Source organism: Phyllobates terribilis, unplaced genomic scaffold, assembly GCF_046119375.1.
Source record: "Phyllobates terribilis strain yellow unplaced genomic scaffold, ASM4611937v1 Scaffold_2__4_contigs__length_985480577, whole genome shotgun sequence".
Classification (NCBI taxonomy): Eukaryota; Metazoa; Chordata; class Amphibia; order Anura; family Dendrobatidae; genus Phyllobates; species Phyllobates terribilis.
Genome location: NW_027362762.1, coordinates 744,473,642 through 744,488,008, shown reverse-complemented (window position 1 = coordinate 744,488,008; position 14,367 = coordinate 744,473,642). Strand labels below are relative to the sequence as shown.

General features: G+C 42.1%; 1 protein-coding gene across 3 annotated transcripts in view; it reads left to right on the top strand.

The window, feature by feature from the left end:
- The first annotated feature begins 2,853 nt into the window (after positions 1-2,853).
- Positions 2,854-14,367, top strand: part of KDM6A (lysine demethylase 6A) — a 153,275-nt gene continuing 141,761 nt past the window's right edge. Inside the window, exons 1-2 of one of the 3 annotated variants that reach the window (XM_073667237.1) lie at positions 2,854-3,481; positions 3,619-3,682. In XM_073667237.1, coding sequence (XP_073523338.1) covers positions 3,312-3,481; positions 3,619-3,682 — 234 coding nt within the window. In that variant the 5' untranslated portion in view covers positions 2,854-3,311. The remainder of the gene's footprint in view (positions 3,482-3,618; positions 3,683-14,367) is intronic. The other 2 variants (XM_073667238.1, XM_073667239.1) reach the window with 2 other exon arrangements.

The following is a 14,367-nucleotide window of genomic DNA, read 5'->3' as shown; positions in this document are numbered from 1 at the left end:
GAGGAGAGAGTTTGTTTAGAGGGAGACCGATCAGAAGAGAGTTGCAGTAGTCCAGATGAGAGTAAATAAGAGCGACAGTAAGAGTTTTTTCCGTATCAAAGGAGAGAAAAGGTCGGATTCTGGAGATGTTTTTAAGGTGCAGGTGACATGAGCGAGTGAGTGATTGTATATGGGGAATAAAAGAAAAGTGTTAAATATGACTCCAAGACAGCGAGCTTGCTGCTTGGGAGTTATGGTGGCGCTACCCAAGGAAATTTAAAAGTCAGGTATAGGTAGTTTAGTAGATGGAGGAAAAATAAGGAATTCCGTTTTGGAGAGATTCAGTTTCAGATAGAGGGAGGACATGATGTTAGAGACAGCGGACAGACAATCACTGGTATTTTGTATTAGAGTGGGGGTAATGTCAGGTGAAGAGGTGTATAGTTGGGTGTCATCAGCATAGAGATGATACTAGAAACCAGATCTGCTGATGGATTACCCAATAGGGGCAGTATACAAGGAGAAGAGGAGGGGACCTAGGACTGATCCTTGTGGAACCCCAATAGTAAGGGGAAGATTAGAGGAAGAAGAGCCAGCAAAAGATACCGTGAAGGAGCGGTCAGAGAGATAGGGGGAGAACCAGGAGAGAGCGGTGTCCCTGAGGCCTATAGAGTGGAGCATAGTGAGGAGGAGCTGGTGATCCACAGTGTCAAAAGTGGCAGAGAGATCCAGAAGAAACAGCAGGGAGTAGTGACCATTAGATGTATCTGTTAGTAGATCATTAGAGACTTTAGTGAGGACAGTTTCAGTACAGTGTGAGGAGCGGACACCAGATTGTAAAGGGTTGAGAAGAGAATTATCTGAGAGATAGCGGATTAGACCAGAGTGGACCAAGAGTTCCAGGAGTTTAGAGATGAAGGGAAGATTAGAGACCGGTCTGTAGTTAGCATAATGACTTTTGTGTTTTCATTGGCTGTAAGCCATACTCATTAACAGAAAATAAACACTTGAAATAGATCACTCTGTTTGTAATAACTCTATATAAGAGTTTCACTTTTTGTATTGAAGAACTGAAATAAATTAACTTTTTGATGATATTCTAATTTAGTGAGATACACCTGTACTGTATAAATTTGATGTTGCTGTAATCATACTGACGTGGAGAATCATATTTTCAGCTTATTTTTATGGTGTGTAATGGTGTGTTAATGTATGGTGTGATTCCAAACTACAACTCTTCCAGTAGAAAAAATATCCCAAATAAGGCTATGGCGACGGAAAAATAAAAAAATTCTGGCTCTTGGAAAGGGAAGAAAAAACTAAAGTGCCAAAATGAAAATTGTCTTATAGGATTAAAGGGAATCTGTCATTAGGATCAACCCTCCTAAGCCGTCTAAAAGGGCATGTAGGTGACAGGAAGCTGAATGAAATGATACCTTGATCTCTGATCTGATGCCTTTTTGCTGAGAAATCTGTTTTAATGAGCCATTAAGATCTACAGGCTGGACATAGATCTCACAAAGAGTCTACCTCCAGAACTTATTTTACTGTTTAGCGACCCCTCTGTATGAATTTTTATCTCCCGTCATGAAATCTTGGGCGTGCACAGATGTCCTGCACGTCTATAGACACTTCAAAGTCATTCTCTCGCCCAGCCATGTGGAAGGGAGTTGAAGCCAGTGCTCATACAACACTGCTCAGAAGGGAGGACAGTGGTGATGTGTGCACACCTGAGCCGTCATGAATGGAGCCTGACGTCACACATGCAGGTTGATCAATTTTCATACAGCGGGGTCACTAAGATTTAAAATAAGCCCTGGAGGCAGACTACCGGGGAGATCTCTGTCACGCCCAAAGATCTTAACAGTTCATTTACATATTAAGAAATACGTGGATTCCTCTGGAATAAGATATCACTTTACTATGACCTACACGCCCCTATAGACAGCTTATTAGGGGTGATCCTACTGACAGATGTCCTATTATGCATTTTTATGGCGGATCAGTAGCTCATTTAAGCCTATTGGGATTTCTCAAGAATGGATGAAAGACAGAAAACATTGTTTCTACTCTAGTTTGTAACTGATACATTGTGAAGTGTCAGCGGGGAATATAAATGCTCTAATAGTTTAGCTGCTTTAGGCCACGTTCACACGTTCAGTATTTGGTCAGTATTTTACATCAGTATATGTAAGATAAAACCAGGAGTGGGTGATAAATACAGAAGTGGTGACGTGTTTCTATTATACTTTCCCTCTGATTGTTCCTCTCCTGGCTTTGGATAAAAATACTGAGGTAAAAAACTGACCAAATACTGAACGTGTGAACGTGGTCTTGGTGTAAAAACCGGATGTATAACAACAGGCAGAAGAACACAGGTCACAGAAGCCAGATGTAAGAACAGCCGGATGTTGTGTCCTCTCTGATCCTTTGTTTCCCCCATGAATAACATGGAGCCTGTGCTGCTCATACAGGGAAGCAGCAGCCTGGGTGTCAGGCCAGTACCCATTTTAGGACTCTAGGCGACTTCCTAATCCTGCACCCAGGCTCACCAGCACGGCATGACGTGCCGCTTCCCCCTCACAGGGGTCGTACTTTAGGCCAGTCCTCTAAGCCTATGAGTGGCGCACCGTCCATTGACAGCAGGGATACCCTCCCACATGCTGTGCACACCACAACCTAACATGCTGTCTTCGGCTGCTTTTCATTCGTGTTTGTGGTGATGGACAGCAGGCTAAGCCAATAGAGATGAATGACGTCATGACCACGCCTCTAAGTAGAAAAAAAACAGCAGGGTCCTAATTAGAGGGAAAAAAAACGAAGAAGTTGCTTGAGTCCCGGGGATCTCAGCGGGAGGGAAGGAGGGGGAGATGACGTAAGTCAACAAAGGTCACGTGTCCCTAGCGCCGGCACGCTAGTGGTTGCGTAAGGCGGGGCGAGGCGTGGCCTTTGGCAAGAGGAGAAAGTGGGCGGAGCAAGAGAAGAGCGGCGGCGGCGGCGGCGGGTAGCGAGTGTGCGTGCGCGCTGCTGAGCGAGAGAAGTGCGTGTGTGCTGCGGGCTGACACAAGTTTGTGCCATTAATTGCGGGGACTGTACGGCCAGTGTGGCTGGACGCACCATGTAAAACTACACAGAAAGCACAGTGTAAACAAGACATGACTGACGAGGTCTCTCTCCAGCATGAGGCGCCCCGCTAGCACTGGGGGATGTGGCGGTAGTCGGGGGGAGCGCGCCCCACAATAAGGCGGTGTGTTTACACACCCGCGGCGGTGACACGCACGGTGTGTGCTCTCCGCTGGTCGCCGTGTGACTGCCAGTGACGCTGCGTTTCCATGAAATCGTGCGGAGTGTCGCTCTCCGCCGCAGCTGTGCTCTCTGCTGCTGCTGCTGCCTCCCTCGGTGATGAGGAAAAGAAAATGGCGGCGGGAAAAGCGAGCGAGAGCGAGGAGGACTTCCCAAACCTGACAGCGGACGAGCGAGAAGCCCTGGCCGGGCTCGACAGGTTGGCGGCCTTGTTGTGTACTTGTCCCCCGCTCCCCACACCCGAGTGACCCGCTCCCGGCGCCTGCCCCCGGCCTCCCCGGCGCCTGGCACAAGTTTCTTGGTGCTTATTGTTATTTCTGTTGTTTCCTCCCTCAGCCGACTCTATGGATTTCTCAGGCTTCATGAAGATGGCGCCAGAACGAAGGCCTTGCTGTCTAAGGTAAGATGTCAGAGGGCGGGCGGGCGGCTGTGTGGTGCCGGCGGTGGGCTCTGCTCAGCGCTGCAGACAATGTCCCTGCAGCTGCATGTGTGCTCAGTGTGGGGGACTCGGGGTACAGGGGGCACCTGGCCGGCCGGGGGAGCGCTGCACACGGTCGGGGTGGGGGCTGGGCAGCAGCGATGCGGCTCTCCGGCAGACGCTGGCGCTATTCTTATTATTGCACTCAAAGTTGTCTGCGGCTTTTCGCCCTGTTGTACATCCCCCACCCCCTCTGTCATTTAGTTTTTAAGTAATGGCTGCTCCTCCCGGCCCAAGATGGCGGGACAGGGAAGAGAGAAGAGGGGAGGGGAGAGAAAAGAGAGAAAGGAGTCACCAACAATCTAGTGACTGGCTGTACGATCGTGCACAGCGCTGTGTATAGGGGGCTGTGTCATGTCTGGAGAATGGGGGGCGACATCTGCCATCCTCTCCATCAACCTGTAGCTGCCCAGGGAACAAAGCCTGGGCTCCTGCTGGAAACTCCTGTGTGAGGAGTTTGACACATGTCCGAGCTGCACAGGGCAGATGTGAGGCCTCTCCTCCACCAGTGCAGCTGTCATGGCTGCATATCTGTGCCATTGTGGGGAGCAGGCTGACAACCAGTGCCACAGGACTGAGTGTCAGGACAGTGCTGACTAGAGTTATGGGGCCATATGCACACACCCTTGATGAGTTTATTTTAAGGTTTTAATGCTTTCCATAGGGACATCTTCAAAATGCACATTAAGGTTTAAATCAGCCGGAGCACCAAGTGCCCACTGTACAGCTCCGAGATCTATAGTTTGGGGCAGAACAAAAGTACAGAAGAGGCCTGTCACAGCCTCTGTCCCGCAGTCGTTGCTGCTGTGCGATCGTGCTGTGGGTGTAGTGTGTTTGATCCCTGTGGTGGAGTGCCGTCCTGACCCTAGATGATGTGTACTAGACAGATCTGATCCTGAAAGGGAACATAATGGCACTATTTATTCAATAAGTGAACCCAGAATGTAGCTGGTCCTGTAGTAATGAAGGGGTAGAGCACCGCTTGGCTGTCAGTGCCTTACACCTCGAGCGCGGCAGGAGCGTGCATGCACTACTGCACTTTACTCATAGCTGTGGTCTCCCAGCTGGTTATGCCGGGGTCCGAGCAGTCAGACTTCCACACTGGTGGTTGAGTTTCTGGCAGGGATACTGTTAACTTCTAGTTTATTGCTTTGTGACGACTACTTGGCTGTGTTCGCATGTTGTATTCGGATTGCGGATTTTATACCTTGATCATTTTAAATGTTACCAGCAAAGTGAGCTTTCATGAAACCTAACCTACATGTTGATTTTTTTTCTTTTTTGTGTGTGAAATCGAGAAGAAATTGCCGTTTTTTTTTTGTTTGTTTTTTTAACTTAAATCCACATAGTGTCCATTTCTGGAGAGGATTTTACTCAATCGATCAATAAAGACACTAAAGTTACAGGTTAAATCGCGGGCCTGAAGTTGTTGCTTTTTGATGCACTTTGGCAACAAATAATGCATGAATACGTGTGGGAAATGTTCATGAATTGCGCAGACTTCAGTTTCAGAATCCGCACATGAATTCCGCATCAATTACACAACATTAGAGTTTGGATGTTTACACTTCTTACGGTTATCTTGTGTCCACTTATCTATGTGTAACTGTATATTTTGGTCAGATATAGAATTTTTACAAATCTGGGTTTTCCACCTAGAGCTGACTTACGGCTAGCCTAGTAATGGACACTGGAAAGTTGTCATCTTGGCTGTCAGGTTTGGGTCAGGAGCACTGTGGCCAGTCCGTACATCATGATTTGTCCTGGAATCGTATTTCACAGACGTCTGTATGAGGCTTTACAATGTGAGTCTTGTGGCATTTATCTGAATGTGTGGTGCCTAATAATATACTCTAAAAGTCTTTGTCGAGAATTTGTGTAACTTTCACAACATTTACAAATCGCTCCCTTTCAAGAACTGTTTATTAATAAACCTACAGGATTCAATCGGATCTTTCCACGATAATATAGGCAGCCATAAATGACCTCAGTACTATGCTAGCAGCGCTGGGAGTGCAGTCTGAGTGGATTTTGCAGGACAATCTGATCTCTTACATCTACAGTAATGGATTCTGTTCTGACATCCTGTAGTAACAGGAGCTTCACCTAACAACCCCTCCAGCATCACCCAAATGCAATAGGGTACGTGAAATGCTCTGCAGGCTGGGTGCGCCTTGGCATAAGTTTTTGCACAGAATTCTTATAAGAATGCAATTGTGATAGAACTTTATCCACCATAGAGAAAAATGTTGCTGCCATAAAGCCCAGCCTCGCTCAGCTGCCTTATGTGCCGGTCACACTGCACTATAGGCCTTCATTACAAGCTCCTTCAGTTTACATTAGTAAAGGCTGCTATCAAAAGTTCACAACTGAGAAGTTTCGATCACTGTGGCTTTAATATTAGAAAGAGGTGCTATGGACAAAAGTATTAATGCTAGAACAAAGGTTATGAGCCAGGCCCTCTCATCTAACATGAATCTCTGGCCTCGCAAGTGCACTTTTGGATGGACAAAAATTCCCACACACTCCAAAATCTTGTAGAAAATCATTAAGAATGACTGCTGTTATAGCTTCAAAGTGGGGACCAGCTCCATATTGCTGAATTTAGAACGGCAGGTCATAAAAGCTCCTGGTGGTGTAATGTGTGTATGTGTCCCAATACTATTGTCCATATAGTCTTTATGGCTGCATCCATAGAGTATAAATGGTACCAATAAATGGAAAGTTGCTAGACCTGAGACTGATCTATAAAATATTTCTGGTGCAAAAACTACATTAGTTTGGTGGTTTAAGTAAATGTGGTACTTTTAGGTGTAATTAATTCATGGTTAGAATATACAGAATGCATTAAATTGTTCTGGTTTCCGTAAAAAAAAAACCTGCAATTCACTGTTGTCTTCTGGACTCTGTTTTTACAGGATTCACTTTGCGGTAAAAATTGCCTAATAAAATCATACTGATTTATAGAAGTTATAATTTTTTTTTGTAGGAAAGAATAACAATGAAATTGCTTCAGTTGCCATATTCTGAGAGCCATAACTTTATTTTTTGGGGTTGAAACTGTTATATATGTTCTTGACTTTTTTTACAGGGTGAACTTCCATTTTTAATGGTACAGTTTTGGAGTACATACAATTTTCTAATCTTTTGATTTCATTTTTCAGGCAGGGGTGGAGGGCTTGAAATGACTAAAGTTATTGTGCCCTTACAATATTTATTAAAGGGATACAAAAAGGGCTTTATTGATGTTCTGAGTGGACTATAGGCACAAAAAACCCCAAAACACATGGATGTGGTTAGCAAGGAAAAAAAAAATTGCCGGTACTCTGAGTAGCAACCCTGCCACTCACATAAATCCAAACAAAGTTTTTAGTCAGCTGCTGCTATCATAAGTCTATTGTCCTCGCTCTGGACCACGTGTGGTCAAACATGATTTTTATTTCTGTGTTGATCAGCATATTGGATAAATATTTTTATTAGCTCGAGCAGTTATGCATGTAGCGATGCTAAATATATTCATTTTTGATCTCCTATGAAGCTACATCATGTAACATGGCAAACACCCTATTGGCAATCCATAGTCACATTGCGCAGAGTGACAGTAGGTGGCTTTAGAGACTAACACTTAATCTCTTAAATGCAGCTTTCCCTATTGACAGCATCTAAGAGGTTAAGCTGTCGTGGTGGTCAATAGCTCTGATTACAGCAGGTACGCTTGGGTGCTGGCAGTATATTACAGCTGGCACCCTCACTGTATAGAGCGAGTTCAGCCCATATTGTGAGTGCACACTTCTGCAGCAAATGTACAAAGCGAGTTGTGAAAGGGTTAAAGCAGCAAGACCATTATATAAATGTGGTATTTACATAATATTACAGACCCCCAGACTAAACCTGATGTAGTTTGTACCTCAGATTGAGCCCTGTAAAATCGATACGCAAGCAACAATGGCAAATATTTGCAGCTTTTATTGCACCTCTGTTCGTGTTTTATTACCTTTCCACATAGCTTGGCAGGCTCATGTGTGTGTGGTACATGTTTAAGTAAGATTGTAGTACCAGTAGAGCTGTTGGTCCAGTTGTCACTGCTTTTTTATGGAAGCCACATTGTCTTCTGACTGGTTGCTTGTCTTAAGAAATTTATTTGATCAAAGGTGTAAGCATAACCAAGCGGGTTACCAATAGCCCCTATATGTAGTTGGTTGAGTAGGATGACCACTTACTTTCTCCTTTGGTGTATCATTTTCTATTGCTTACATCTAAAGTGGATCTCAGCAGATTTCACTACACACGTTATTACATACAGCCTCATCAATCCTGAGAAATGTATCTACCTTCAAAAACCATGTTAGGTTAACATGAGCGTATAAAAATTTCATTGAGAAAATTGGGATAATTGTTTTCTCAATTGTCGTCCATATGTAATCTGTACTTCTTACAACAGCAGCTATTATTAACTTAGTTTCCTATATTACAGAATGGCAATGTATCCATCAAAATTGGATGCTATACGGTGGCTCAGTACAGCATCCGTTTTGTTTTTACATACTCATTGAGTTGTGAGTCTGATTTACGGAAGAAACTAGTGCATGCTGCAATTATTTTTTTTTTTTTTCCTTTTTCACATGCAGCCTCGGTTAGTGAAAAAAATGACTCCTGCACTGGCACATTGAATATTTGTCCGTGTTCTGTCCGTTTTTTTTCACAGACAGCACTCAGACCGAAAATACAGTCGTGTGAATTAGACCGAAGAGTGGCTATATAATTCCTTTTGTCAGTTCCCTTGCCTAATAATGAGCATTTTATGAGTACAGCTGTAATTGGACTCATAAAATACTCATTTTAATTTAAAGCTTGTATAGCCATTCTGGTATGATTACATGAACAATAGCCTCATCAGGTCTAAGAGATCTGTGTAATTATGTATACAGTTTGTATAGGGGATATCTGGTGACAGACAACCTCATTGACATACCTAGATGTCAATCCTTCACCTGTTAGGCGGACCTGTGCAGATGGTGAGACCGAGGACTGTGCACCTGTGCTTCTGTTGTCAGACTACTGGACTGAATAGTGTAGGAGGTTGTATTTTCTGCTTCTCTCAGGTTCTGGGGATGTCTTCGGATGCCACCCTAGTAAAATTCACCCATGTTAATCACTGTGAAAATTTCCCTGGCCATTAATAAAGTGCAACTGCTCTACTGTAATTGAGGTCTCTTTAAAGTGAATGTGACACCACGATGGTGACACATTATTTTCTAATCTGTAGTTTTCTCACCATAGAATGTGTTTCTGAACATGATTGACTTTTATAAAACAGGAATATTATTGAACATAGTGAAAATTGCAAGATTAAATATATATAGCGATTTGGAAAAATAAAAAACCTTAGACATGTTAACGCTAAATACTTGATGTAAATTTTTGATGACACGTTCCCTTTAAGCTTGGTCTGCAATATCGTTTTGTACAGAATACGTTAAAGTGATATTGGTGTTAATACAAAGACTTGCTCCATTTGGGTTCATTTTTTTCTTTTATGTATGAAGTCTGTAGCACCAGGCCTTAAAAGGTGATATAATACTTTTATACTAGAACATTATTATTTTTCAGAAGTTTGAGGGCTCAATTAATTTTATCATATTCTATTGTGTAAATATAGAAAAAACATTGTTGTTTTTTTTTTTTTTTTACACATTGACTACATTTCAATCTATATAACCTGGTGAATTCTTTAGGTTTATTACTGTTGTGTGGATCTCTAATATGTATAGTTTTTTTGATATATGTGCAATAAAATGTATTTTGTACTACATAATGATTTTTTTGTTATGGTTTCATATTTTAATGTATTTATTAAATAATGTCATCCAGTACGTGAACAAAAATGCAACTCTTGGAACCATACTTTTTTATTGCTGAGTATTCAGTGTAACTGGGGTGTTTATAGGAGGCACAATTACTGAAAAAGCATCCCTTGATGTGTCATAAGTCCCTTGCAGAATTGATCTGCATTTGGTAAGACACGGCAACTGTGTTGTACCCAGCATACAGCCATCGATCATGCGATCACTAGGAACAATATAGAAGTAGTGGCATTGCTGCTGCATCTATTCAATACCTAGCGCTCATTGAGTGCTAAGTAGCCACAAACCATGCTGAGCTGCTTCTGTGTGGTCCCCGGGGTTGCCGGCCAGCTGACATACGCCCAACCTACTTTTGATAAAGTTTTCAGGAGCGTTAATGCAGCTATGTCAAAAGCTACATCTGTTGCTGCAGACTTGGGACCTTCATTGCCCAGTTAGGGTATTGTGTATTTCAATGAATAAATTCACTCATATTGTAGTTCATTCTCAGTTAAAACACATTGAATCCCTGTGGTTGTGATAATACAGTAGATATTCCAATTTCTATGTGATAGGAAGGGTACTGATGAGCTGCCATTTATTTTTTACATGTAATGACAGGGTCCTCTCCATGGTTCCTATTAAGAGCTGATAAAGGTCATCTGTCAGAGGGCCTCCTACACTGAAGTGATATTCTTTTTTTTTTTTTCTTCTCCCCAAAAATATATGTATTTTTTTTATTTAACAAATGTATATATTTTTCCAATATACATTTCCATATTTAATTTATTTTTTAAATATTTGCTTTCTGTCATTCAGTTGTTTCCATTCAGTGGATGTAAATTTGTCCTAGTCATGTAACACATGGGTCTATTAAAGTAAAATTATTAGATACCTGCTCCTGTGTCTATCACATGACTAGGGTGGATTTCTATCCACTGAATGGAAACCTTAATGCAGAATGACAGCAGAGATCTTAACCGCTTCCCGACCGCCCACTGTAGATAAACGTCCGCGCTGCCTGGGCTCTGTGCAGCGCGGACGTTTAAAAACAGTGGGTGGTCCCGCAGCGCTCAGGACCCCCAGGGTCCTGCAAGCGCTGCAGGAGCGGTGCAGAGCGATAGCTCTGACAGGGAACATCATCGGGACCTGATTGGATCAGGTCCCAGTGATGTTAACCCTTTGCTGTCTTCTATATGTCGCGATCTATAGTGATCGCTACATATAGAAGACAGCAGGAGGAGAGGGGGTCGTCCACTTACCTCTCCGACGACTCCTGATACCTTTCAGGACCTTGGGTTGCTATGGCAGATGGAGGTCACATGACCGCCTCCAGCTCTGCCGTCCTGCCTGGCTCAGCCTGCAGCTGAAGCCAGGCAGGAGACTGACTGTGAAACAGTCAGTGAAGATCTCATCTAATGTAATATATGTCTATTACATTACATGAGATCAGGGATCAGAAAAATAAAAATTAATGTCCCATACAGGGACTAAGTAAAAATGTAAAAAAAAAATGTTTTGAAACTGTTAAAAAAAAAAAAAATTACAAAATAAATTAAAATAAATAAATAAAATATTAAACCGATAAATCCGTATATTTATGCAAAAATAAAAAAAGTACACATATTTGGTATTGCCGCATCCGAAACAACCCGAGCTATAAAACTGTCACACTAATTAACTCCTTCTGTGCACACCGTAATAAAAATAACTAAAAAAAGGAGCAAAAAACTATGCTTTTTCCTCATATCGCCAAACAAAAAGTTGAAAAAAAAGCGATCAAAAAGCAAAATGGAAATAAAAATGGTACCGCTGAAAACGTCATCTTGTTCCGCAAAAAAAAGCCGCCATACAGCTCCATCAGCCGAAAAATAAAAAAAGTTATAGCGCTCAGAATAAAGCAATGCAAAATAATATTTTTTCTATAAAATTGCTTAATTGTGTAAAAGCGCCAAAACATAAAAAAATATACAGTAAGTGTAGTATCACTGTAAACGTACTGACCCGAAGAATAACGCTGCCTGATCACTTTTACCACACGCAAAATGGCATAAAAAAAGCCTCAAAAAACAATTCCTGAATTGTTGTTTTTTGTTAATTTTACCTCCCAAAAAACGGAATAGAAAGCGATCAAAAAATGTCCCGTACCCAAAAATGGTACCAATAAAGATGTCAACTCGTCCCGCAAAAAACAAGCCGTCACATGACTGTCGGCCCAAATATGGAAAAATTATAGCTCTCAAACTATGGCGATGCAAAAACTAGATTTTGCAAAAAAAAGCGTCTTAGTGTGTGACAGCTGTCAGTCATAAAAACCCGATATAAATCTGGTATCTCTGTAATCGCACCGACCCGAAGAATAAAGTAATCTCATCACTTATACCGCACGAGGAGCTGCGTAAAAAATAAATAAAACCAATTCTTCACCTGCTACTGATTTGTTTATTATGTCTCCGAAAGATCGCAGTAAGGCTCTGCCCACATTTATCCTGCGCTCTGCACTGAGCACTTACACCAGAGTTTCCGTGTAAATCTGTGAAATATGTGATTCAGCCGGAACCCATGATGGAAGATTCCCTGTAATGAGGCAGATATAGGCCACTGTGGACGCCGTCTGGCCTGTGATCCCACGGTGTCATTTGTTTTAGGCGTGCATAAAAGTGCGGTTGGCCACAGTTTTGTGCACTTCTGAAAAAAAGGACACCACTAAACAGAGGCCAGACGGAGTCCAGAGTAACTCTGCTGCCTCATTACAGTGAATGGATCCCGCATGGGGTTTCATCTGAATTACATCACTTGGAAATTTAGATGGAAACCCTGATGTAAGTGCTCAGCCTAGAGCGCCGGATAAATGTTACGTAAAATGTTCCCAATAAAAGCTTCAACTCAGTCCTCAAAAAAAGCTAGTCCCCACTCAGGTCTGTCATCTGTTAAAAATATAAGGGACTTCCAAGTTACTGGTAGCAGAAAGGCTCTGGAAAAGCGAAATGGCCCTTGCCCCCCAAAAGAAATTCAGAAAATTTTGTGCTCCCAAATCCAAATGCCTATTCTACAATAATTTGTTCTCCAATTGTCAAATAGCGCTCCGTGCCCCCGAGATCTCGCCGTAAGGCTGAGCGGTACGATACAGCCACATATGGGGTATTGACACTTTTAGAAGAAATTGTGTGACACATTTCGGCACCATTTTTACCCATTGCCCTGTGTGAAAATGTAAAATCTGAGGGTAAAACATTTTTTTGTGGTAAAAATATAATTATGCTTTTTTCACTGCCCAATGGTATAAATTTAAAAATTAAAAAATACTCACTACTTCCCTAGATGAATTCCTTGAGAGGTGTAGTTTACAAAATGGGGTCACTTGTGGGGGTTTCTGCTGTTTCGGCATGTCAGCGACTCTTCAAATGTGACATGGTGTCTGCTGCCTATCCCAGCCAACATAGCGCTCCTTTCTCTTCCGAACCCTGCCGTACACCAAAGCAGTGGGTTTCCCCCACATATGGGGTATCGACGTACTCAGGAGAAATTGTACAACAAATTTCATGGTGCAATTTATCCTATTACCCTTATGATAATGCAAAATTAAGGGATGAAATACGTTTTTGTGGGAAAAATGTGAAAATTTTATTTTTACAGCTGATTATTATAAACTTCTGTGAAGCACCTTGGGGTTCAAGGTGCTCACCACACATCTAGATAAGTTCTCTAAGGGGTCTAGTTTCCAAAATGGTGTCACTTGTGGGGGGTTTCCACTGTTTAGGCACATCAGGGGCTCTCCAAATGCAACTTGGCGTCCGCTAATTATTCAAACAAATTTTACATTCAAAAAGTCAAATGGCGCTCCTTCCCTTCCAAACCCTGCCGTGCGCTCAAACAGTGGTTTGCCTCCACATATGGGGTATCGGCGTGTTCAGGAGAAACTGCACAGCAAATTTCATGGTGCAATTTATCCTATTACCCTTATGATAATGCAAAATTAAGGGATGAAAAACGTTTTTGTGGGAAAAATGTGAAAACTTTATTTTTACAGCTCAATATTATAAACTTCTGTGAAGCACCTTGGGGTTCAAGGTGCTCACCACACATCTATAGATATGTTCCCTAAGGGGTCTAGTTTCCAAAATGGTGTCACTTGTGGGGGGTTTCCACTGTTTAGGAACATTAGGGGCTCTCCAAACGCAACATGGCGTCTGCTAATTATTCAGACAAATTTTACATTCAAAAAGTCTAATGGCGCTCCTTCCCTTCCGAACCCTGCCGTGCGCCCAAACAGTGGTTTTCCCTCACATATGGGGTATCAGCGCGCTCAAGAGAAATTGCACAAAAAATTTTGGGGTCCATTTTTTCCTGTTACCCCTGTGAAAAAAAAAATTGGGTCTAAAGTAACATTTTTGTGAAAAAAGTTAAATGTTAATTTTTTTCTTCCACATTCCAAAAATTCCTGTGAAGCACCTGAAGGGTTAATAAAGTTCTTGAATGTGGTTTTGAGCACCTTGAGGGGTGCAGTTTTTAGAATGGTGTCACTTTTTGGGTATTTTGAGACCCCTCAAAGTGACTTCAAATATGATATGGTCCCTAAAAAAATGTTAATGTTAAAAATGTTTGTAAATTTTGTTGGAAAAATGAGAAATCGCTGGTCAACTTTTAACCCTTATAGCTCCCTAACAAAAAAAAAATTGGGTTCCAAAATTGTGCTGATGTAAAGTAGACATGTGGAAAATGTTATTTATTAACTATTTTGTGTGACATATCTCTCTGATTTAA